This window comes from Eulemur rufifrons, chromosome 8 (assembly GCF_041146395.1).
Source record: "Eulemur rufifrons isolate Redbay chromosome 8, OSU_ERuf_1, whole genome shotgun sequence".
In the NCBI taxonomy this organism is placed as follows: domain Eukaryota; kingdom Metazoa; phylum Chordata; class Mammalia; order Primates; family Lemuridae; genus Eulemur; species Eulemur rufifrons.
The window spans coordinates 84,982,223-85,007,998 of NC_090990.1; the positions used below are offsets into that span (position 1 = coordinate 84,982,223).

At 41.9% G+C, this 25,776-nt stretch overlaps 2 protein-coding genes across 2 annotated transcripts in view; one reads left to right on the forward strand and one right to left on the reverse strand.

Moving 5' to 3' along the window:
- The first annotated feature begins 4,431 nt into the window (after positions 1–4,431).
- Positions 4,432–17,830, forward strand: PRDX6 (peroxiredoxin 6). The gene is made up of 5 exons (XM_069478362.1): positions 4,432–4,617; positions 9,398–9,554; positions 13,208–13,354; positions 14,468–14,614; positions 16,145–17,830. The coding sequence occupies exons 1-5, from the start codon at positions 4,523–4,525 to the stop codon at positions 16,271–16,273; spliced, it is 675 nt and encodes a 224-aa protein (XP_069334463.1). The 5' UTR covers positions 4,432–4,522; the 3' UTR covers positions 16,274–17,830.
- A 2,670-nt stretch (positions 17,831–20,500) lies between these two features.
- SLC9C2 (solute carrier family 9 member C2 (putative)) overlaps positions 20,501–25,776 on the reverse strand; it is a 93,447-nt gene continuing 88,171 nt past the window's right edge. Inside the window, exons 24-26 of the mRNA XM_069479196.1 lie at positions 24,072–24,257; positions 22,432–22,516; positions 20,501–20,565 (exon numbers count right to left, since the gene is read on the reverse strand). Of these exons, the coding sequence (XP_069335297.1) occupies positions 20,501–20,565; positions 22,432–22,516; positions 24,072–24,257 (336 nt within the window). The remainder of the gene's footprint in view (positions 20,566–22,431; positions 22,517–24,071; positions 24,258–25,776) is intronic.

The following is a 25,776-nucleotide window of genomic DNA, read 5'->3' on the forward strand; positions in this document are numbered from 1 at the left end:
TGGGCTATCAACCATTCAATAAGACTCTACACTCAGGATGCACCTAAACAAAGGTTTCATGGAGAAAGAAAGATCGCAAGAATGTTTTTCATGTGGGCAGAACCTTCCTTGTAGTCATACTGTTGATTGTAACAATTTAGCAACATTTACCAATTTGGATGAGTGATGTTTGTTTTGAAATACTTAGAGTAAGCTTTTTTGAGCAATTCAGGGAAATAATAGCTCGTGTATAATACAACTACTCTAATCTACATACAGCGGTGGTTTCTTTTCCTTTCTTTCATTTTTGTTTTTTTAAGCCTTCTTGAAGTACTATATAATATACACACACAGAAAAGGGCAATTATCTTAAGCACACAGCTTTACGAATTTTCACAAAGTAAACACATGTAACCAGCATCCAGTTCAAGACAACTGGTCCTATACAATCACCGTGTGGCCAGCTTTCCTTAGGAAGGAGCCTGGGCAAGACAGGCATTCTAATAGGTACCACTCGAAGACACCTTCTTTTCCCCCGCTGTTCTTTCTCTCTTCTTCCCTTTCCCAGCTTTTGTGACTTCTTTGCTAACTTCTTTCTCTTTCCCTTTCCCCTCTTTCCTCTCTATGACAGACAGCCTCTGTAGATATACAGATATGAAGCTTTACAAATTTTATTCACTGGCCACTCTGTAAAAATAATATATTCTTTTTTTTTTTTTTTTTTTTTTCCTTTGAGACAGAGTCTCGCTCTGTTCCCCGGGCTAGAGTGAGTGCCCTGGCGTCAGCCTAGCTCACAGCAACCTCAAACTCCTGGGCTTAAGCGATCCTACCACCTCAGCCTCCCGAGTAGCTGGGACTACAGGCATGCACCACCATGCCTGGCTAATTTTTTCTATATATATCTTTAGTTGGCCAGATAATTTCTTTCTATTTTTAGTAGAGACGAGGTCTCGCTCTTGCTCAGGCTGGTCTCGAACTCCTGACCTCAAGTGATCCACCCGCCTCGGCCTCCCAGAGTGCTAGGATTACAGGCGTGAGCCACCGTGCCCGGCCGAGAGTTATTCTTTATTCTAGCATTTTAAAAGCTGTCGTCTTTTATTTTTACCCTCATATTTCCTACTTTGACTTCTCCAGATTTTAGAAGTCCTGTAATAGATATTAATATAATAGGGAAGAGTGACTACATTAAACGTGATAAAGAAGAGCAGTGGAGAAATTATCAGCCCCATTCACACAGCAGGTTGATAGTGCTGCCATTATTAACGGGATGTCTGGGTATGTACGTTTCCTGTGCTCTAGCCTTTTTTTTTTTTTTCTGAAAAGACAATCAAATCTAACAAGAAAGCTATAAGATTTTTTTAAAAAAAACACAATCCCACCATCCTAACGTTAATTTCAAGTTTTATATGTCTCCTCCTGCATGCATAAGGATTTTTACCTAGTTACAATTACAGTCATGGTCACTTAACAACAGGGATACGCTCTGAGAAATGCATCCTTATGCAATTTCATGATTGTGTGAACCCCATAGAGTGTCCTTACACAAACCTAGATAGTATAGCCTCCTACACACCTAGGCTATGTGGTATAACCTATTGCTTCTAGGCTACAAACCTACCTGTCTACTACGTTACTATATTCAATATTGCAGGCAACTGTAACACAATGGTATTTGTTTGTTTAAACATAGAAAAGACACAGTAAAAACACCATATAAAAGATAAAAAATGATACACCTCTATAGGTCCCTTGCCATAAATGGAGCTTGCGGGATTGGAAGTTGCTCTGGGTAAGTCAGTGAGTAGTGAGTGAATGTGAAAGCCTAGGACATTATAGTACACTTAGGCTATACTAAATTTATTTTTAAAGATTTCTTTGTTCAATAATAAATTAACCTTAGCTTACTATAACTTTTTTACTTTATAAACTTTTAAAGTTTTTTAACTTTTTGACTCTTGTAGTAACACAGCTTAAAACACAAACACATTGTACAGCTATACAAAAATACTGTATTTTCTTTCTTTGTATCCTTATTCTATAAGCTTTTTTCTATTTTTAAATTTTTTTTTTTTTACTTTTTAAACTTTTTTGTTAAAAACTAAGACACAAACACACACACTAGCCTAGACCTACACTGTGTCAGGATCATCAATATGTCACGAGGCAACAGGAATTTTTCAGCTCCATTATAATTTTATGGGACCACTGTAGAATATGCAGTCAGACTTGACATAAATGTCATTATGTATCACATGACTGTATGACGAGGGACATACTGCTCTTTTACTCCCAGCTGTCTGCAAACAAGAAACTTTGCTGTTGTGGCTGCAGGAAGGTAGCCAAATGTTTCTCTAATATTTTATGCAACCTAGTCCTCATGCCCACTATGTCTAACAGGTCTCCAATATTCATCAATAAAATATGGTCAAACCTTTAGGAGTTCAACATCTAGTAAGAGAGACAGGCATCATAATACACTGTAGTTCTTCCAAATGGCCATTGCCAATTCCTTCACCTTTTCTTTCAATCTGTTCCAAGCAGGAGAGACAACATGAATCAGCCCAAAGTCACCGACCTCTGCAAATCCCAGCAGTCCCTTCCCTCCTGTCCCTCCAGAGGTAACTATAAGGACTTCAAGGTTCTCTCCAAACCCTACAGCTGAGCAAAAACAACTTTTTCTGGTATCAGAAATTTCACCAGTAATCTTACCACAACTCCTTGTTCAGTGAAGAACTGGGTAAGTATGACTAACATGCACACACATACACAACACATCACTATGATGAAAACTCAGATTGAAGCATGTGAGTCACTACTCAACACTGCCATGCACCTTCCATAAGCCTGCCAACCCCATCCAGAGGATTTTCCCCAGAGCTGAACTCAAACCATTTGTACTTTCCCCCAGCAACCTATACCCTAGAGTTTATCATAATTGCATGTAAATCTGCCTTTCTGGTAAGAGGAGGGACTGTATCTCTCCATTGTATGACCAGGCCTGGGTAGTAGGCAAAGTACAAGTTATTGCATGAGCCATTACCATCATCCAAATAGTAGCTACCATTTCCAGGGCACCTACCATGTGCTCAATAGCTTATCTACATTACCCTGGAGGCTTTCCCAGACCTGACCACCCAATCCAAAAGATCGCTCCAGCTACAGCCCTCTACTACTGTGGTTCCTAACCCCTGTCAGCAGCCTATTAGGGACTGGGCCACAGAGCTCCGATGCACCATCCCCTTCAATCCATGGAAAAATTGTCTTCCATGAAACCATGACACTTAGGAAAGAAGGGGAGGTGGGGGGGGAGGGCGGGGAGGAGGGCGGAAGGTGAGCGGTGAGCGGCCAGCGAGAAAGCGAAACTTCATCTTCTGTGTTTACACCCGGTCCTCCTCCCCATCGCTCACACCCACCAGTCTGCAGAAAAATTATCTTCCATGAAACCGGTCCCTGGTGCCAAAAAGGTTGGGGACCGCTGCTCTAGCACATAAACTTATTTTAGTTCTCTGAATATGACTTAATGCTCTTTAATATATTCTTGTTTAATTATGTGCTTGCTGCCATTTGTCGCTTATCACTACAAGGAAAGCTCCAAGAAAACAGACATCTTATCTCGTGCTTGGCACTTAGAAAGGAAAGAAATGAATCTAAACCTCCCACCTCCCTGGGTGACAGAGTTGACGTGCACACACAGAAGGTCTAAATAAGTATGTTCTAAAATTTACATTTAGAATTCAGGATAACTGTGTTGACTATTTTATGGTTCATAACAAACTGGGGGTAGGGAGCAGAATAAAAATTAAAGTTTGGTTACATTACCCTAGCACTGACATTGGTACGGGAATTTTTGCTGCAATAAGAAAGCCACTTCCTCTGACATAAGTTCACCCACGCTACTGGGTCTTGCCACATCCTCATCATGGCTAGACTGGCTAGAGCGGCCGGGTCTTCAGATGCTCACACTAAAAGAGGGGTGGCCGTCGAGAGGTCGCCCTCAGCCAGGAGCTGGCCGAGAGTAAGAGTTATTGCATGAATCATTAGCATGTTTTCGAGGGTCTGCGCGGACTCGCGCGGCGCGCGTCGCAGCCTGGAGGGCCTAGAGACTCTCCACTTTGAGGCTCTCCTTAACAGTGTTTCGCTTCCTCTCACCCCTAAAGCCTACACGCCCTGCAAGATCGACCTTGTGCACCCCCAAGCCTCCAGGGGGCGACGTATTGAGCCCCGCGTCACGTGCGGAGAGACCGGCGTTAGGGCCCGACAATCCTACCAGGTCCGAGGCCTGGCGGCGCACTGGACAGCGGTCGCGGTTGTCCAGCTCGCGCCCCGCCCCGGGGTCTGCCCTGCTCCCTGCCCCGCCCCGCCCCTCGCTCCCGCCAGCGCCGCCCGCGACCCCGCCTCCCGGGCCCCGCCCCCTCGGCCCAGGCCCCGCCCCCCTCGCCTGCACTTATTCCTGCGCGCGCGGGACCCGCACCTCTGTCGCCAGAACGCGGCTGGTTGCTGTCGCAACTGCGCCTCCTCATCCTCGCGCGTCACCGCTGCCGCCATGCCCGGAGGTCTGCTTCTCGGGGACAAGGCTCCCAACTTCGAGGCCAATACCACCATCGGCCGCATTCGCTTCCACGACTATCTGGGGGACTCGTAAGTGGCCACCGCGTAGCTCTGCCCTAGCCTCGGTTACGCCCGGACTCGGAGGTGCCTTCCCTATTTCTTCTCCCTTCCGTCCTCCCCACCGCGCAGCCCGCTGAGTGCCGCCTGCCTCCTCTGGCACTAGTTCCCGCTCGTGCTTCTCGCCTTGTGGCTCCAGCCCCGCGTCTACGAAGCGCCGCTGGGGGCCGGCAGCTCTTCGGCCCGCCCTGCGCGGGTCACTCGATCCCTTCTCGTCTCTCTGCCCATGGCGTGGCCGTGCTGGCTTGGGGAGTGCGGGGACAACATTGGGTTCCGTGCGCCCTGGGAACTCAAGGCCTGTGCGGAGGAGGGGTTTTTGTCTATTTAACTTGCCTTACTAAACTGTGCAAGTAGCGTGGTCAGGCCGAGGGGGCATGGGCAGGGTGGCATTTGCGGTCACTTTCCAGGACTCGTGCCTGAGGTCGCACCGCCCTCCCTCCCTCCGTTCTGGAGTTTGCTCCCTAGGGAATAGGAGTGACTAAGGCCGAAGTCAGAGGACACTGCTGCCGGCCACAGGTGAGAGGAGGCCCAGAGTGTTATCTGAGGGGGCTGCTAGCTGCAGTGGTATTTGCAGGCTTCTGGGTACAAAATGTAAAATTTAAAACCACCAGCTGCCAAGTAAGTAGCCAAAAGACTTTTTGTCCAGAGCTTCCTCCAGTGGCCAAGATAGGATGTGATAAGGGCTTTGGGAGGAACCAGGAACACTGTATGTAGGTGCGTCCTTCATTCCAGAACTTGTAACACTTTGAGGAAGGGCTTTCTGAGGTTGTTCAGCTGCGGTGATCTATTCTTGCCAGTGTGGGTCTCGTTCCAGCCTCCAGGATGTGCACTTACCCACTCTGAGACCCTTTTGTTTTCCAGTGGTGTGCCCCTCACTGTCCTCTCCCCTTTCTGCCTTGCTGCGGACACGTGGCCTTGCTGGTGATAGCCAAATTGATAACCCATGATTTGGCCTCACAGTCATGCTGCTACAACTAGGAGTAAATTGATGCCTTTTTTTTTTTTTTTTTTTACAACTCCTGAATCAGCAAACTGTTAAGTTACTTAGTTTTCCTTAGAAACATTCCAGGCATGTCAAGTTATATTGTAGTTCTGGAGTTCCAGTGGCCCCACTACACTGTTGTGCTCCAAGGCTTGACAATTCCTGACACCTCCTCCCAGGTTTGTATACAATATACAGGGGTGTGTATATATAGGCAGAGAGAGAGAAGCTTATGAAATTAATGAATGATTGGACAGGGCTATGCAGAGAAACTAGGAGAGATTCTTAGATATCAAGCCTGTTTCCTTACAACCCTTTAAGGCCATTTTCCAGCCACTGATTAAGGAAAAATTAACCTTTGTGAAAGAGAGGACTCTGTTAGCAAAAAGTGAGAAATGGAACATTCAGACTTTGAAGGCACAAAAAGACTTTAGGAGTATGGCCAGTCTCATACTGAGAATCCAGGTATTAATATTTCTCTAAAACTACATGGGATTTTCGGAGTGTATTACCTCCCATTTCTGTATACCTCACCCCTATGAAACATAAAATCTTATCAGAATTCTTAGCTTGGGTGGATTTAATACTAACATAAAGTATATTTACTGTAGCAACAATTATAAATGCTGTCAGTATTTAAGCTATTAATACCATGCTTTTGTTGTTGTTGTTTATTGGCCTCTGGATCTATCTAGAGTTGATTAGAAGTGGTACATTCTCAGGGAGGTGCAAGTAGGAAGATAAGAAAAATATCTGCATTTATAAAACAAGTCTGCCTGGGGTTAGGCATCCTATTCCTTGCCCTACTTGGAAAAGAAATTTGAGCACTTTATATCATTGTAATACGTGGATTTTTGCCTAATTTTTCCAAACTCCATATGATCTGAAGTCAGACTGTCAATTTTTTTTTTTTCGAGCAGAGCCCAAGAATTTATACTTTATTATTTTTTTTTAAATTCAGGATATTATGGGGATACAAACATTTTGGTTACATGTAATGCGTTTACCTCACCCAAGCAAGGCTACAAGTGTGCCCTTCCCCCATACAGTGCACTCCACATCCATTAGTTGTGGGTTTACCGCCACCTGACCCGCACCCAATGAGTATTACTACCATGCGAGGACCCTAGTGTTGATCAGTTAGTACCAATTTGATGGTGAGTACATGTGATGCATGTTTTTCCATCCTTGTGATACCTTACTTCAAAGGATCGGCTCAAGCTCTATCCAGGATAATATAAGAGGTGCTAGTTCACCATTGTTTTTTGTAGTTGAGTAGTATTCATGGTATACATATACCACATTTTATTAATCCACTCATTTATTGATGGGCACTTGGGTTGTTTCCACATCTTTGCAACTGTGAATTGTGCTGCTATAAACATTCCAGTGCATATGTCTTTATTGTCATCTAATATTTGACAAAGCAGACAAAAATATACATTGGGGAAAAGAATCTCTATTCAATAAGTGGTGCTGGGAAAACTGGATATCCACATGCAGAAGATTGAAACTGCATCCCCACCTCTCACAAGAATCAGCTCACAATGGATAACAGACTTAAACCTATGGCATGAAATTTGGGAAGACTCTTTTAGACATCAGCCTAGGCAAAGAATTTATGAAGAAGACTCCAAAGGCAATCACAGTAGCAACAAAAATAAACAAATGGGACCTGATCAAATTAAAAAGCTTCTGCACAGCCAAGGAAACTATCATTAGAGCCAATAGACAACCTACAGAATGGGAGAAAATATTTGCTTTCTACACATCTGATAAAGGACTGATAACAAGAATCTATATAGAACTTAAGAAAATCAACAAGAAAAAAATGAAACAACCCCATCAATAAATGGGCAATTTTTGATCCAGGTATTTTCTGGAGAAAAAAATAAAATAATTTTAAACATTACAGTCATCTACCCTACCCCTGACAATTAGAAACAACTAACGGGGTTTGGGTGCTGCTTTTGGTGGCTTTATTGAGCCTTATCACTGTTCTGTGTGTGGTAGAAGCAGCTTTTTCATAGTACATTGTCACTAAATGAAACGTGTTTTTCAGGGGTTTTCTGGGGCTTAGTAAGAGCGGACCATTCCTCTTAAAGGAGGAAACCTTTTGTCTTTTGAAAATGAGAAAGGCAGGAAATGGGAGAAAGAATTGAATTACTGTGATGAACAGCAGTAGGAAGACTTAGAGGGGAAGGAAGGCCAAGACAAGACGTTCTTGGAGTTTATCCTATTTCGAGCCATGAGTTTGGCCTCTGAGGGAGGGAAGGATATGAAGTGGCTTAAAACCAGTTCCTTAGCATGATTCAGCAAAACAGTCTCTATTGACTCACAATGGAAAAAGAACTAACTTTTCTAATTCATTACCCCTTTAACAATACAAGAAGAAATGCCCTGTCCCATTTCTTCTCAACTTCTGAAGACCTTCTCCTGAGTCTCATCTGACCATTAAATAGGTCCTTTTCCATAGAATAGAAGGCCTAGATTTTTACTCATATTACTTATTTCAAAAGGTATACTGTATGTCCCTCTTATTGCCCTTGACAAGAAGGTAAACATATTGCACACCTCCACAATCTTAAAAACTATTATGTGTTTCTTCCCAGTCTTGTCATAGGGCCCTCCATCCTATTTGGAAGAAGATCTTTTTCTTTCCTGAAACCTTGGGAGCTGAGTGGCAAATGTGGGTGGGAGGGAAGTGCCCTTGTCTTTGCTTTGTTGTTTGTGCTCAGGGAAACTTGCCAAACTTTGGAGAGGTCACCTTAGTATCTGGGCTAGATTTAGTTATCTACTAGTTTAGGATCCTGCCTAAATCACCTAGTTTAGGATGGTTTAAGTCGATGGAAATGTGGAGAACTGAGTGTTAAATTTTCCTTTTCAGTTGAAAGAGTACTTTCTGTCGCCAAGGAGAAGGAAATGGCACCCCCAAATTTCTTGATGACTCAGCTTGAAACGTGCTCAAAATCTATACAAGTTTAACCTTAGACAGTGATGATTTAGATATTAGTATTTTCCTAAGAATCTGTAGTTGTAGAAATCTACGTTGTAGGTTGTCAGTTTTCTACCTCCTTAGTCTGAAGCATGAAGGAAAAGAAACTGCAAATGAAGAGAGATAGGTTAAACTGTTAAGGTGCTATTGTTTTGTCAGGGTACAAGTGTCAGGTGTCTTGTTTGGCAGGTTAGATCAGTAAAGTAGTTTTATAAAAGATTTTATGTCCACTTGCTTCAAAGAAGCCAAGTGTCAACTGTGATTTTACATATAAATAGAGGATAAAAACCTGTTTATTTAAGATTACATAATCTGTTTATTATTGCAACCAGACATTTGTTTGGATTCAGGGCATATTGGGACATCCATTATTGGAGCTGAATGTCAGGGTCTATGCTAGAAAAAAATGCAGAAAAGAATAAGAAGAAATAAAAAGTTATTTCAGCTTGGCTGAAGTAGCACAGATTTTATTAGCTAAAAAGGAGTCAGGGTGGCTCCATAGTTATTAAAGGAGGCAACACCCTAAAATTAGTCTTTTTGAATATTTACCATCTTGAATTTCCCATCTTTGATTGAATTGTACTATAAGCATGGGCTTTTCTGGAGGTAAAAACATTGAAAAGCATTCCTCAACAGAAAAGGTTAAGAGTAAATGTCATCATAAGCATTCATTTAAAAAAGCAAGCCTGGTTTTGGTCCAGAATTTGTGGCTTTTCATTCTACATGATGTTGATAATGACTTTATTCATTTGTGACCTCCTTTTTCCTTCTTCCAGATGGGGCATTCTCTTTTCCCACCCTCGGGACTTTACCCCTGTGTGCACCACGGAGCTTGGCAGAGCTGCAAAGCTGGCACCAGAATTTGCCAAGAGGAATGTTAAGTTGATTGCCCTTTCAATAGACAGCGTTGAGGACCATCTTGCCTGGAGCAAGGTATAGTAGTACCAGTGGGCATGTGCTTGGAGCTTGAGGTTTTAGATCAAGTTAAAAATGACAGAGAATAGCTTGGTTTTGAGATAAAAGTACAAGTAAGCCTCAGGTTCAGAGTTCACTGATTATTTGAAAATTTTACTTGGACTACACAGTGAAAGTGGTCAATTCCCAGTCCTCATCTTGACCTACCAGCAACATTCAACCCAACTCATCACTTTCTCTTCTGAAACATTTTCCTTTCTTGGCTTCCAGAATACCACATTCTAGCTGCGTCTGCTCAGGCTTAGACTGATTGTTCATCATCTCCCAACTCCTAATTTATGCTGAAGTTGCCCTGAATTCATTTCTTGGACCTCTTCTCTTTTCTGTCTACAGCCTTTCCCTGAGTGAGTTCATCCACTCATGTCTTTAAATGCCATCTATATACCATGATTCCTCAAATTTCCATCTCTAGGCTAGACCCTCCTGGCTTCCAGGTTATTCTAACCACTGCCTACTTGGCTTCTCCCCTAGAAGAGCCAGTCATCTCAAACCTAGCATGTCTGAAACTGGGCCCCATTCTTAAAGCCGGGGTTTTATTCATCTCAGCTAATGGCATCTACATTTTTGTAGTTGCTCAGGCCCAAAATCTAGGAGCCATTCTTAATTCCTCTTGTTTTTTCACATCACATGTCTGATTTATCCTCAAACTTGTCAGCTCTACCTTCAAAATTTATCCAGAATCGTACTTGGAAAAAGCACTCCCCAGGTATTTCTCTGGCTTTCCCTCACCTTTCCTGGGTCAGAAGTCAAATGGCACCTCATTAAAGCCCTTCTTATCCTCTTTATCTAAAATTATAACTCCTTTCCACACTCACTGTCCCCTTCAGCTCAGCACTTGTCACCATCTAAAATACTCTGCATATTGCTTATTTTGTTTGTTTCTCTCCAGTAGAGTGTAGGCTCAGCAGGGACAGAGAATCCTGTTTGTGTGCTTCTAGAACAATACTCAGTACATTGTAGGGGGCCAGTCAATATTTGTTGCATGAATGAATTGAAGGAATTGTCTATTTTTAGCAAAAGGGTTTACTTGGACAATAAATTTCTTAGTCTAAACTAACCTTGAAAACATTTTATAGCATGCTACTAAGTAATAATGATAACTGCCTTCTAAGGGACGCTTACTATGTACTAGGCACTATGTGAAGCCCATGCGACTGAATAAAAGATGTACTGTTTTGTGAGATGGTGACCCAGGGCTGCATCCCATGGCCATTTATTGATAATGCCAGTTAGTCCTAAGTGTCAGACTAAAAGAGTCATGTGTAGGAGAAAAAGAAAGGGCAATTATCTTTCTTGAGGTGGGTTTGTTTTTTCATTGCTTACACTTACTTACCAGTGAATGGTAACTGACATTTCTACAACATTCTCCTAGGCAGTTTCTCATTAGATTTTAGCAGAGCCCTGTAAGGTAGGTATATGGTTTTTGCTCTCATTTTTCATTTTCTCATTTTTGTAGATGAGAACAGTTTTTTCACCCAGAGAGTTGGAGGGACTTGCTCAAATTTGCCCAGCTAGAAAATGGTGGCAATGTGATTTGAACCTCAAACCAATGTTCTTTTTGACACTAGGTAACAGTAGGATTTAACCTGATTTAAGGTAAAGCCAAAGCATGTGGTTCTCTGGTGTTCATGGGTATAATGTAATGCCTCTCATGCAAGAGGCAGGGTAGAGAATTAGTACATAGCAATAATTGAAACAACAAATTGCTGAAGGAAGAGTTTAGAGCCCATTATATAATGTCTTTTAAGGTATAGAAGCATACCCAGGTTCATTTTACCTGGTGAGCTTCTGCCTTAGAGGTTTTCAGAGCTTTGATTGCATTAAATATTTCCCAACTATCAGAAGCAGCACCCAAACTGTATACAACTGGTTATACAGGAAACCTCAAGTACAAAATCATCTTGATTATTATTTGGTGTGATCACTTGATAGGCAGCCAGGGACAACAGGAGGAAAGTTAAGATAATAAAATTAGAGAACATGTTAGAATTTGTTGTTACCCATTTCAAAGTTTGTTAATGCCACGTTGACAAATTTACCCTGTCACATCCTGAGAAATCCACAAAGATTTTGTATCTGAAAAGCCCCAGTTTTACTTTCAAAGCTCCACATAATAAATAGACTGACCTTGTTCCAACTTTATTTTATTTTATTTATTTTTTTAGAGACATGGTTTTGCTGTGTCGCCTCAGCTGGAGTGCAGTGGTGCCCTTATAGCTCACTGCAGCCTTAAACTCCTGGACTCAAGTGATATTCCCACCTCAGCCTCCTGAGTAGCTGGGACTATAGCTGTACACCACCGCACCCGGCTAATTTTTTAAAAAATTTTTTTTGTAGAGACAAGGTCTTGCTATGTTACTTAGGATGGTCTTAAACTCCTGGCCTTAAGTGATCCTCACATCTCAGCCTCCCAAAACACTGGGATGACACACATGAGCCACCACAGCCAGCCTGTTATTTCAACTTTAAATCTTCTTTTCCATTATTTCCTAAATTCTGCCCAGCCAAGTTCCTCACTCCTATCAATAATTCATGCACAGGCTTGCTACAGGTCTCATTAATGATGTTTCTCCTCCCTAGAATGCCTTCCTTTTCCCTGGAAAAATCTTATCCATCCTTCAATGGCCCAGGTAGAAGTCCTACCTCTTTCTTGAAGCAATGGGGATGTTCATATACTTCAGCATTTGCAATCTGCCACTGAAACATTACAGTCTTGTTTTTGCTGCCATTTCATATGGGAATCCTCTAACCAAGTTAGAAGTTCCTTTAAGGGCAGGAGCCATGGCTTACTCATTTGTGATCCACATACTTAGTCCACATAAAGTGCTAAATCAGTGCTTGATGAAATAATGAAACAGTTTTTTCCCCAAAAGCTTTCAAAGACAGGAATAGTAGAAATGAACGAATGAATAAAATTTTACTAGTGGAGGAGGGAACTACACCATTTTCCTTTAGTTAAGACTTGAAATGCTTTGTTTTCTATTTGAATTTTCCCCTGGTGTAAGTTTACTTCTGCCTTTTTACCCATTTACCTTAGACTTGTCCTTGAAGTGTATTTTTAACTCTCCATTCTTGTGTATTTGCTTTAAGTTTTGTGATTTTTTTTTTTTTTTTTTTTTCCATTTCTCAGGCTCTGTTTTGTAACTTAATGTCTAAGTCAGGGTGCTTTTAAGGCAGAGACCAGATCTATAGAATGTTCTTTGCACATATCATTATTTCTAAATGTGATAGACTTAATGAACCCACTCTTCCTGATGGTTTTTACAGTATTTGAATACCCCGAGGTACCTTGTATTAGGATCTAACTATATTCTTCAACTTTTAAAGGGTTTACTGCTAAACCCTTTAAAGCAGTAAAAACATGCTAAATTTAATTGGGCATAAAAAGGGCTTTTGTCTATGGTTATAAACTAAATACTGCACCCTACCACTATTCCTATTAATAATTATGATGAGGGGTGTTCATTTATTCGTTGTCTTATTAAAATTGCTTAGAGAAAATTATTACAATTATAGTCCTCTTCCCTATCTTGCAAGGTGATGGCTAACTGATGACACTCAGAGGATGTGTTGGGTTTAGATTTCTCTTTCCTCTTTCACCTGCATTTCAGGATATCAACGCTTACAATGGTGATGAACCCACAGAAAAGTTACCTTTTCCCATCATCGACGATAAGGATCGGGACCTTGCTATCCTATTGGGCATGCTGGATCCTGCAGAGAAGGATGAAAAGGGCATGCCTGTGACAGCTCGTGTGGTAAGTTGTAGAAATGCACTTTCCCACTTTGTAGTCAGCATGACTAATCAGCTGTATGTCCAAATGCTTGGACCAGCTAGAGGAAATAGGGGAATATCTACAATTATGAAATAACTGTATATTGGTGACAACATCATTGATTATCTGTAATACTGATTGATACAAAGTGTCTGAAATTTCCAGCTAAATTTTTAAACTGCTTAATTCATAGTTCTTGGAAATCTACAAAATAAGAAGCAGTTGATCCTAAGATGTCATCTAGAATTGAGAAACCTTTTCTATAGGTTATCTCCTGAGAGCTCTCACCTCTCTTTATAGTGATGGGCCATATCCTTCTCCTTCAGTCAGCTCTGTTTTTAAGAACTTATTTGTTTTGTTCTCCACCCACTAGAGAACGATCCCAGTCCCTCATCTGCATAAATATACAACTCTTCAAGGACCAATATCAACTTCCATTAGTATTTTTTTTTTTTTTTCTGAGACAGAGTCTCACTCTGTTGCCCGGGCTAGAGTGCCGTGGCGTGAGCCTAGCTCACAGCAACCTCAAACTCCTGGGCTCAAGCAATCTTCCTGCCTCAGCCTCCCAAGTAGCTGGGACTACAGGCATGCGCCCCCATGCCCAGCTAATTTTTTCTATATATATTTTTAGATGTCCATATAACTTCTATTTTTAGTAGAGACGGTGTCTCGCTCTTGCTCAGGCTGGTCTCAAACTCCTAAACTCAAATGATCCTCCCACCTAGGCCTCCCAGAGTGCTAGGATTACAGGCGTGAGCCACCTCACCCAGCCCATTAGTATTATTTTTATGCTAATCACCCCCAGTTGACATAGTAACTTCCTGGGGTCTTTCCTGTATTAAATTTGCATATCGGTTTTTCTTACTGGGACAGCCAGAACCAAATATGATTCCCTTCTAATTTTAGAAAAATAACATGGAGAAGTAAATGATCTATATTCTAGCCACCCAGTTTGGTGTATCCTTCTAGATGCTTTGTTTTTGTTTAGTTTTTACACTCTTGAACATTTTTAATGATTGCAGAACTTTCTAAGTGGCTTTAATACCAAAAGCACTCAAAGAACTCCTCCTACGTATGCCTTTTTGTGCTTTGCAGGTGTTTATTTTTGGTCCTGATAAGACACTGAAGCTGTCTATCCTCTACCCAGCTACCACTGGCAGGAACTTTGATGAGATTCTCAGAGTAGTTATCTCCCTCCAGCTGACAGCGGAAAAGCGCGTTGCCACACCAGTTGATTGGAAGGTAAAGATGTTAAAAAAGCAGATATTCAACTTGCCTGGAAGGCCTGAAGGGCCAGTCTCTAAATAGCTACCTCCAGGGTCTATGTCACCTAGGGCTCTATTTCTGGCAAACTGGGAAGATTTTTCCTCATGGCTAAGTTTAAGATTTGTTGAGAGGCCCTTTTCAAGGTCTTTAACACCTTTTATATAAGACACAAACCCCCTATATTGCTTTCTAACTTTCAGAAAATTTGGATAAATTAATTGGTCAGAATGATTCCTTTTTCTAATATAGGTTTAAAAAAAAAAAAAAAAAAAAAAAAAACTTTTATCTAACCCTTCCCTAATGGTAAAATATTTATCACAAAACCTTGACTGACCATTTTTCTTAAATCATGGCTATAAAACTATTGGTATGTTAATGTCATGAAGCATTTCATTTCTCTTATGCTTCAGTCTTTTAAACCTATGTAAAATTCTTTGAAACTTGTTCATAAACTTCTAATCTCCAGGATTTCTGCAAGTATGTAGGACATGGATAATATCACAAGAGTGTATTAACATTGCTACATTTTTTAAATATGCTAACCTGAATACCAGGTTTTGTTGTTTTGTTTTGTGGTTTTTTCTGTCAGACAAATCATTTAAATTCTGTATCCATTAATTGAACATACATGTACTGAGCCCAGGCAGTGGGCACCAGGCACACGGTAAACAATATAAAGTCCCTGTCGTCATAGAACTTCCAGTGGGGAGAGACAAACAGTAAACAAGTTTATGTAATCTATTAAGTGGTAACAACAGGTGCTACAAAGAATAGTCAGGCAGAGGTGGGGAGAATAGGAGCACAGGGGTGGGCGAGTTGGTTTCATATTTGGTTGCCCAGGAATGTCTTCCTCTGACGGGACCTTTGGGAAGGACGTGAAGAAAGCGCATGACCAAGTCCTGCCTGTCTGTGAGGAAGGAGCACTGCAGGCAGAAGGAGCAGTTAGTGCAAGGAGCTTGATCTGCAAGGGAGTTTGGCATGTTGAATGAATAGAAGGAAAGCCAAAGCCGGATGCAGTGGCTCACAACTATAATCCTAGCACTTTGGGAGGCAGAGGCTGGAGGGTCACTTGAGGCCTGAGCAAAAGCGAGATGCTGTCTCTAAAAAAATAGAAAAATTAGCTGGGTGTGATGGTGCACACCTGTCAAAACAAAGAAAAAGCAAGTAAGCAAGCGTGGAAAAGAGCCTCAGGAGGGAGGGGTGGGAGTGGGGGGTTCATCACACAGGGCCTGAGGCCATGATCCACACTGGGGGTTGAAAGGTAGAGTGTTTGGCAAGCCATTGCTGGGTTTAAAGCAGGACTATTTCTTGTTAAGATGGTGAAATGCTTACCTCTTAAAAGTGTCAAAGATCAACTTGTGAAACCAAATTCTTAAGAGGGGAGAGAGTAAAGGATACTTGATTAGGCTCATTAGGACCTATAGGTACTTTTCTGAAGTTAACTCTTGAAGACCTTTAAGCTCCACTGTAAGATTGAATCTCACCACTTTCCATGTCTTTCAACAGGAAGGAGGTAGCGTGATGGTCCTTCCAACCATTCCTGAAGAGGAAGCCAAAAAACTTTTCCCTAAAGGAGTCTTCACCAAAGAACTCCCATCTGGCAAGAAATACCTCCGCTACACACCCCAGCCTTAAGTCTCTCCGAGAAGTTGGTGCCAGAGCTGCTCACGTAGAGCAGTGAGCCAGAGGATGTCGGCTGCCAATCATGTTTTCTTGCAGCAGTTCCCTAAAAACATCCTCATGTGATCGTAGCCATGGTCTTTAGGTTGCTATACTACTGGCTTATTAAATGAAAATGGCACTAAAAATTTCTTCGGGTTCTTTACTATCTACCAACACCAGCACTCTGTTCTGTTCATATATCAGCAGTCTGCTGGCCGTCTCTGAAATATGTTCTACATTTGAGACTCACATCATGTTGGATCTCCATGGGATTTGTGATCAATGACATCATGTTGGATCTCTACGGGGTTTGTGATCAATGAGGTAGTATCGGTTGATGGTTAAGAAAGCTTGCTTCACACCGTAGTAGAATGACTATCAATTCTTTCAGCTGTTCTAATCAAATCCTCTCTTCTGTTACCCATTTTGGAAGCAACAGAACTTGAGGTTCAACTTCCTCTGTAACTATCCACGTATATAACCCAGGAACTTAAAGTAACCCGGATGTTCTCTAACATTCGTTGTTTTGATCACAGCGCTTTTCAATTCTGTACTTTTCTAGTAGATATCTGAAGTGGGAAGAGCAAGGGGAGGGACCTTTAAATATTTTGCTATAAGAAAATTTGCAGTAAACTTCTATCAAAAGGGGGAGACTGCAGAAAAGGCTCCCCTTGCCTGCCAGGGAGGTGTCCCAGAAGTGTGAGCCATCTGACAAATGCACGTGCCTTTCACAGTGTTTCCGTGTGTCAGGCTGCTCCTGATGATGTGTACAGCAAAGGGCACACCACGTGCAGAGAGAAGGTGGTAAAAAATGTTTTATTATAGAACTGTTCTTGCAGTCGGTTGCTATTTTCTGGATTTTGCTCTTTAGGGATCAACAAATAAAATCCTTTGTTAAAACTGGATCAGAGAATTGTGTTGTAACATTTTGAAGTACCAGTTTAGACTCATGTCCTGAGGAGCAGAGGCTTCCTTCTTGCTAGGATGGTCATGAGTACTTTTCTCTAAAGACAGATATTATAAGATTTCCTATAATGAAAATGGAAGAGCAGCTGAAGAACACGTGATTTCATCACCTATCTTGGCCCACTTTGCTCCTTTACATTATAAGCCTGACTCCTAGAATCCTTCCTAAAATGATTTTGTGATCCCCAGTATAGAGAGCTCTCCTAACCTAATGCCTTAATGGGATTGCCACGCTCAAGAATATGAACCTTGAGGATGATGGTACATCTGTGCTTTTTGCTACTGTGAACTGATGGTCTCTCAGACTCCTCTGTCTTCTGTCACTTCCCTGGCTATCGGGTCACTCACCACTCTCTTTGATATTTGCCTTCTTTAGTCCTTGTCTCTCATGGAGAATCTGGCTTCAACTTTTTAATGGTGACAGTTCGAAGTTTAAATCTCCAACATTACTTAATCAAACTTTGAGTCTTATGTTTATAGACCAATGGAACATTTACTGTTGAATCTGCAAATTCATCAATTTTCTTCCCCAACCTCAATAAATCCATTGCCCCTGTCACCACTCATTCAGCCTTGGTATTTTGTTCGGCTGTGTCTATTCTAGCTGCATAGATGATGTCAGTATAACACTACAGAAAGAGCTTAAGGAAAAGGGGTCATAACCTCAAATTGAATTCGGGTCTGTCACTAAGCAGCCTTGAAGCTGTGAGAATCTTGTGAAAGTATTCTTTTCCAAATATAAAATATTACATAATGAATATGCACTTCCAGGAGAGAAGTGATCCTAAGTACATTTTTAAATATAGTCACATGTTGCTTAATGAAGAGGATATGGTTTCCTTCTATTCTTACCTCTATTGTGGTTTTCCCTAAAGTATCATATATTCTTTCAAAGTCTTGTTGAGATGAAAAGGAATAATGGATTCCAAATAATAAACAGCCATAAAATTCAACTTTATTTGACTTTTAAAAATGAAATGAAAAATGACATCAAATAGTGCTATGCAGTATAAGAATGTTAATTTCTCCTAAACTTTGCTTTCAGTAGCTAAGATTTGTGGAATATAGTTCCATTCTTCAATATTGACTACACTGGAGAGGGGAGAATAACTATACTCTAGAAAGTATAAGGGAGGCACTAATTATAGCAGTTTCACAAACAAAAATTATAGGCTTAATGCTTTAGACAGTAATATTTTAGTTGTACAACACTTTTGATAATGTATTCTGTTAAAATTTGCTCTCCCTGGAAAAGAGTTTCATTTGGTAGGCTATAAGTTTTAGGATATATTATCCTGAAAATTTTTTTAAAATCTCAAGTATAATGCAACTACTTAAAATGAAACGTTTTTACAGCAGTCCATCAATTGCTTGCAAAATAAATGGAGCAGTAAACTTCTTCTTTCAGCAGCTTCTAAGTAAACTCCTTGCCAGATAATCCTTCAGCATTTGAGCCAGGCTATTAGCTTGGTCTTTAACCTGACTCCACATCATATTTGCATCATTAATATTATTTTCTAAAATGGTATCCAGTTTCCAACTATAAAAGAAAGTCAAAAGTAAAATATTAGACTATGAACATTTCAAGGAAAAAACTTCTTAGAACCAGAAAACTTATTAAAAAGTTTCCATTTTATTATTTGAAATATTCCTCCGAAAAGATCACTTATTAAGGGTATTGAGTGACCCTAGAAGCATTGCCTAAAGAACTATAATAAGTTGCTTTGTTTAAAGGAACTGCTGTCCTGCATGGTGGCTCATGCCTGTAATCCCAGCACTTTGGGAGGCCGAGGCAGGAGAATTGCTTGAGGCCAGAAATTCGAGACCAGCCTGAGCAAAACGTAGCAAGAGCTCCCCTGTCCCCATCATTACAAAAACTACAAAAACATTAGCCAGTTGTGGTGGTATGTGCCTGTAGTGCCAGCTACTAGAGAGGCTGAGGTGGGAGGACAGACCTAAGCCCAGGAGTTTGAGGCTGCAGTGAGTTATGATCGCGTGCCACCACACTCCGGCCTATAAGGCAGAGCTAGACCCTGTCTCTAAAAAACAAACAAAAAAGGAACTATTGACCATAAGCTTGGCCAGTGCAACTTTCCTTCCCCAGACAAATACACTGCAAACCATGATTATCATAAATGACGATGACAGGATGAAAATTTCTGTTACAAGGGTCTTAGGGAGGCTGTCTGGTTGGGGATGAGGTGGGCCAAGAGACTTCTCTTAAAGCGGCATTTATATAGCATGTCATTTTTCCTTAATGGTCATGTTTACTTGGGGTGACTTGGCATCCAGCTGTTAGGAGATGGGGAGAAGGGAGAATGCCGGAGGTCTCCGACGCCCATCCTTAACACATTACTGCTTCCTGGCACTATTTGCCTAGCACCCCGTTGCCCTGTCAGAGCTATTTGCTCCTTCACTCCACCCAGCAGGGGGCTCTGGCCCAAATGAGCTCTGTGAGGAGCCCTAACAGAGCCCCCCAGAGACACGAGCCCTGTAGGCTGCCCCCCCCCACCAGACTCCCCTCTACTCTGTCCTAGCCCCTTTCGCTCCTCAACTCCCGGCGTGACTTCCAGCACTTCTCAAACTTCTCTAAATTAGTCCTGATCATTGAGGAAAGTAGGAAACAATGCGGGGGAGGGGGCAAAAATCTATGCAACTCTCCATAACAAAATATTTTGAAGCCTCTTATTTTATCTTAAAATTTCATGTAAATCTGTCACCCTGTTTCATAATATGTTTATTTTAATATAAGACGTTTTAGATAACATGACAGTTAAAAGAGTTAAGTTTTCCCTTTAAAAAATGCCCAAGTAAAATCAATACTCTGGGAAGATGCCGTGATCAGCGTGTGGCTCCAGGTACACCCAGCATCGCACCCACAGCCGCCCGGGAACGCCCGCTCCCAAGGGAGCAGCACAGACGCCCGGCCCAGACCTATGCGTGATGCATGTCCGGCCCCAGCCCCAATCCCGTAGATCCCGACTCTGAACTAAATATGAGGGGAAGGGAGTGAGGAGGGAAGAAGATGGGTGGGGCAAAATTACATCTTTCAAAAATATTCTGTCATTTTAATTTTTAAGTAACATAGGTAAGCTTGATCCCAATTTGTCCAAATTAATGAGTTGCAGCTAGGAGTCTCTTCCCACCACCCACATTTTGCTACTTGGCCTCATAGTTTACTTCAGCTGTGTAGTTTAATATTCACAATAAGAAAAATCTGAAGTGCTGAGTTTACTACATCATCTTTTCTCTTCCACTTATATTCTCTCTTGGTCGCTGAAGATTAGAGTCGACTGATGCTAACCAAATGCATGTATTCAACAGAAAAAGTGAATTTGGAATTAAGAGTAAAGGCCACAGGATAATATTTTGAAATATCAGTTTGCTTTCTTCTTCCTTTCATATAGGCACTTTACTTTCTTCCCTCAGAGGTCTGCAATAAGCTCCCAAAAGTGCAATACAAGGGCTGACAAACTCAGAGAACAGGCAGATCACGCAAACAAATGAAGTGGTCTGCATGAAGACGAGGGCGTGGTACAGAGACCATGGCAAACTAGAGAGCAGAGCATCTGCTCCCTCTATAGAAGCCAGCTGACACTCAGCTCTGTCTAATTGTCACCACATACAGGAATGAGGGCTGAGTGTTGGTAGACCTCATTTTTTCATGAAAACCTCAAAATCTGCATTTTAAAAATGTGAAACTTCTGTATGTTTCAAACTTGGCAACTAATTTAAAAATTTTAAAAGAAATGTGTGGAGGCCAAACCCAGTGTACTGCCTAGATCAAGGCCATGGTTGTACCATCTGTGACTTGTGTTTCAAACCCTCTGGGGAATACAGAGTGAAGTGTTTCCTTCAGTCTAAAAATGATTCCAGAGGTCCCGAGGAAGGATAAAGACCTATAAACCCAAGAACAGTAGGGACCTGTGCCCTGCTCCTAGCAGTGCTTACGATCTCTGACTCAATAGCCCTCAGGGTGCCCCACGCAAGGAGACAGTAGACCCTGAGCTCCCAGCCTTGCCGTAGACTCCTGTGCCCCAAGAGTAGTTTGGAAGCAGCAGAGGGGCAGACCTAAGGAGACTGTGAGCTGGGGAGATGGTTATCTCAGTGCTAGCCAACTTGGACAGGTGACCTAGTAGCAGAGGAGGCTCCGTAACTCATGGTGCCACATATGATCCCAGAACAGGGGATGGAAAGGAGACATAAGAATTCAAATTGCTGCTAAAGGAAAAGCATAATTACTTATTTAATGTCTATCTCTCCTCCCCAGGAGTACAGAAACCTCGTCTGGCTTATTCACCAACTAGCACTTGGCACAGTGCCCAGCACACAGTGGGGCTGCATTTTATTAAAATTATGCAAATGAGAAATAGTGAGATAGAAAATATTAATAAAATCTCACTTTCTGCACCAAATTTGAAATCATGTAAATCCTCCCCCCAAATTACCATTAAGAATTGCAAAATATCTAAGCTGGTGGATCATATGAATTATAAACAACTGGGATGGTACAGATTAGAATCACAAATCAAATGACTGTATATTCAGACTGGGGCAGCTGGGAGAATGTTGATATCAGGCTGAGCATGAAATAAAAGATCTTGAGTGTGTTTTCTGTAGAGCGAGGCCTTCTTATCGAGTCTTCTTTGTATCATGCTTAGCACCATGATGCATGCAACTGTGGGCTAATAAACATTTATCAGAGTGTACCTAAGGCAAGTTGTTTGACTCATAGCTGTGACCATGATTTGGAGCCTGGGTCAGGTTCCATATTCCCTTGGGTTGCAGGGAGCAAACCAGTTCCCCACACCTGGGCCCACTGTGAGAGTCTATCCCCTCCCACTTCCTGCACCACCCCCAACAGCACTGTGTGGCTGCAGCCTACCAGGGCAGGAACAGACTGCAACATAGAAGCTGCTCTCTCCCCTGTCACATGTATGGAGGGAGGCACATGGGAGAGGAAGGAGCCACCTAGATTTCAGTGTCTGGAAGTCTCTGATAAGTCTCCCAGCAGCAATGTGGCAGCCACGGTGGGCCCAAGGATGAGGACTAATGATAAGCCCACACAGTGCCCTTGCAAATCACTTTCTAAGAATTAAAGGAATTTTTCATGTGTTGAAGTTCCTTCTTGATGGTTTTCCTACTATGAAAGGGCAATCCCTTACCCATGACGTTGGTGGCATTATTATTTTTGGAAGGCTCAGATGCTTGGATTATCAGCAGCTTGGTTAAATCAGAAGTTCCCTGAACCTAAAGGAAAAAAGTCAAAACTAGTCAAAAGAGCATTCTTTGATCTCTAACATAGCTGCTTCTCAACATTTCCAAAGAATTTAAGAAATAAGCCAAAGCATAGAACTGAATCTTCAACCTCGGCTCTATCTTTTTTATTTCAAATCCTCTTTGATGTTGTTTCAAAAAGTCTTAGATCAGCATACTTGTTTTGTTGTTGCATAGTTACAGACACCAGAGAGGAAATTTCTACACCTTACCTGTAACTAGACAGAAAATCCCAGTTTGGAAAGCAAGGAATCCCCAGCACACAATGAGTTGCTTTTATTCCCATATTGATGCCCAAGGGCTCAAGGCCCAGCCTTCCCAGGAGGGCAGGCCTGTCTTCCTTTCCTAGAGCTTTTGTCCCACATGCACAAAATCTGGCTCTCAGAAGGCCCAGGAGCAGACAAGTAGTAATTATAACTCTCATTTCTAGATGCCGCATATTATCTCATTTAATCCTCATAACAACCCCATCTGATGGCTGCTGTCATTACCCCATCTTACTGAGGAAGAAAGTGAGGGTCTGACAGGTTAGGCAGCTTGCCTATGCTCATGCGCCACATAGGAATGGGGATCTGGTTTTAAATCTAAGCGTGCCTGACTCCAAACCTGGTCTCCTAACAAACTGAACTGTGGGTGTTGCTCTGTTCCCCCCTTGCCTGTCCCCTCCACCCTTCACTTCAAACCTGAAGAGATTTTCATCTTCCATTAAAAATATATAAATTACTCTCATCCTCTGAATTGTTGAAAGGGACAAAATAAGAATGTTATGAAAGAGGCAAATTCACTTTTTAGGTTTACCAACTTTTTTTTCCAGGACATAAAACTTCATTTAATGAATGCCCTTTCACAGTCTGAATGGCAGAAAGGGGAGAAATTTACTATCAGATTAGAGAAATGTCAGTTTTTATCCCGGCCTCTTGATCCTCCCCATTCCTGTGTCCCACCCTCCTGTCACCCCTGTGGGCCAATAGCAGGTAGGCTGGCCCATTAGGGACCTTGCTCTTACCCTCCCCGTGCCCTGTTAGGTCCTAGATTCACACTTCCCCCTCCTTACAGAAGCATGGAGTGATGAGATCAGGGCCCAGGGCATACTATCAAACTGTACCCACAGCCCCTAACATGGCAACAAAGTTATATAGCCCCCACTCAACTCCCTTCCTATCAGCCAGTGCAGACACTTCCAGAGCCACCTAGAATACAGCATCATTGCCTTGGTGTGAACTAGGAAAAACGCATTGCATCCCGGCCTTCCTCTGGGAAGGCACAGCTCCACGCCAGAGCAAATGGCTTGGCAAGCAGCAAGCAGGCAGATTCCAGCCCCCTTGCCCCTTGGGCACACCCTTGAGCAGGGCACCTGTACTACAGTACACCGAATCCCTGGGTACATTTTTATTGTTTTATTAAAGGCAGCTAAGAACTGCAGGGTCTTTACAGGTTTAATTTCTTTTTAAGGTGGTCAGTTGAGTTTTAAAGTCACTTCTAGGGCACCCTGAAAAGCAAAGAACTCTTTAGAAACTATACTCCTTACCTGCTCACAGGTTTTAGGTATAATGCAAGGTGCAAGATACGGTTCCTCCGTCTTAGTATCAATTACACTGCCATACACAATGATAACAAATTTCATGGTCATATTATCAATAGTCATTTCATTATAGCTTGATAAAGTCTCCACATATGCGCGATTGAATAACACACACTTCTGAAACTTTAAGTCCTATAATAAAATTACATTTTTTTCCATAAATCGTACAGACTGACACATGATATCAAGAATGCAGATTCACTGATCTATCTGAAATATTTGAAGATATCAGGAGGCACATGGACCCTGGTACCAACAGACAGAATTTATTTAGAGTTTAGAATGGCCTCTGTCATGTTTCTGAATTCAAAGCTTTTATGTTGTTATTGTGTCATGACCCTCATTTGTGAGCTCTCAGTCGGCCACAGCAGGGTGGTCAGCTATGCCTCAGTGGATTTCTATTTGCACAAGAACCAGAGTCTTAAAGCTTCAGAGGTTTTATCCAGCAGTAAGCAAACATCCCACTTGACAAGTGCACAAACAATAATAAAAAGCCAACGCAAAACAAAGCAAGGCACCAAGTCTGAGCTACACTTCAAGGCTCAGAATCATGGACTGGAACTGGAAGGGAGTTGTTATGGGTTAAATTGTGTTCCCCCATCCCCAAATTCTTATGTTGTAGTCCTAACTCACACTACCTCAGACTGTGACCTCACATGGAAACAGGATCATTGCAGATGCAACTAGTTAAGATTAAGTTATACCAGAGTAGGGTGGGCCCCTATCTCAAAGGACTAGTGTCCTTATAAAAAGGAGAAATGTGGACACAGACTTGCACATAGGGTGAACACCATATGAAGGTGAAGGCAGCCATTTTGCAAGCCAAGGAGGGCGGCCTGGACCCAATTCTCCCTCACAGCTCCTTGGTAGAAACTAACACTGCCAACACTGTGGTTTCAGATTTCTAGCCTCCAGAACTGTGAGACAATAAACGTTTGTTGTTTTAAGCCACCCAGTGTGTGGTACTTTGTTACAGCAGTGCTAGCACAGCAACAGAGGAGCTTAGAGGTCAGTCTAATGGTAGGAATTTCCTGGCCAGTGCCCTGACAGGGGCCATTGGCTCAGTCTGAACGTTTCCAGCCCCCAAAAGTGCACAACTACACAAGCCCATTCTTGAATCTCAGTCACTGACAGGCAAATCAAACACCTACTTGCTGAGAGTGTACCAAACATAAGAAAATTAGCAACTGGAAAATCTAAAAATAAGCTACTTTAGTTTGGTTTTTAAGTGCATGTACGTTTTGAGTTCTGTGGTGTTAGAATGGCAAGAAATAACATAATTTTATCAGTGCCTGGGTGTTGTTCTAAAAAGTCTTAATTGGCTAGTTCTTTAATGGAAAAAGACTGGAGTGAAATAAACCAAAGTATTAAATAGAGATTCTCTAGGGAGTAAAATTGGGGGTAGAAGGTTATTATTCTTTTTTAATGTTTTACATCTGTATTTTCTCATTTACATAATGAATGTGTTGCTTGTGAATTAAAAAAATCCCAAGACATTCACCTTATTATTGAGTCAAATCTGACTCCATATAGTTTCAACCCGTTGGTCCTAATTCTCTCCTCTGGGTTTCATACGACCCTGAATTTGTCCTACTTCTCATGAAGCGGCAAGGTAAAAGGAAGAGTTTCAATCTTCTTACCCCTCCAATAA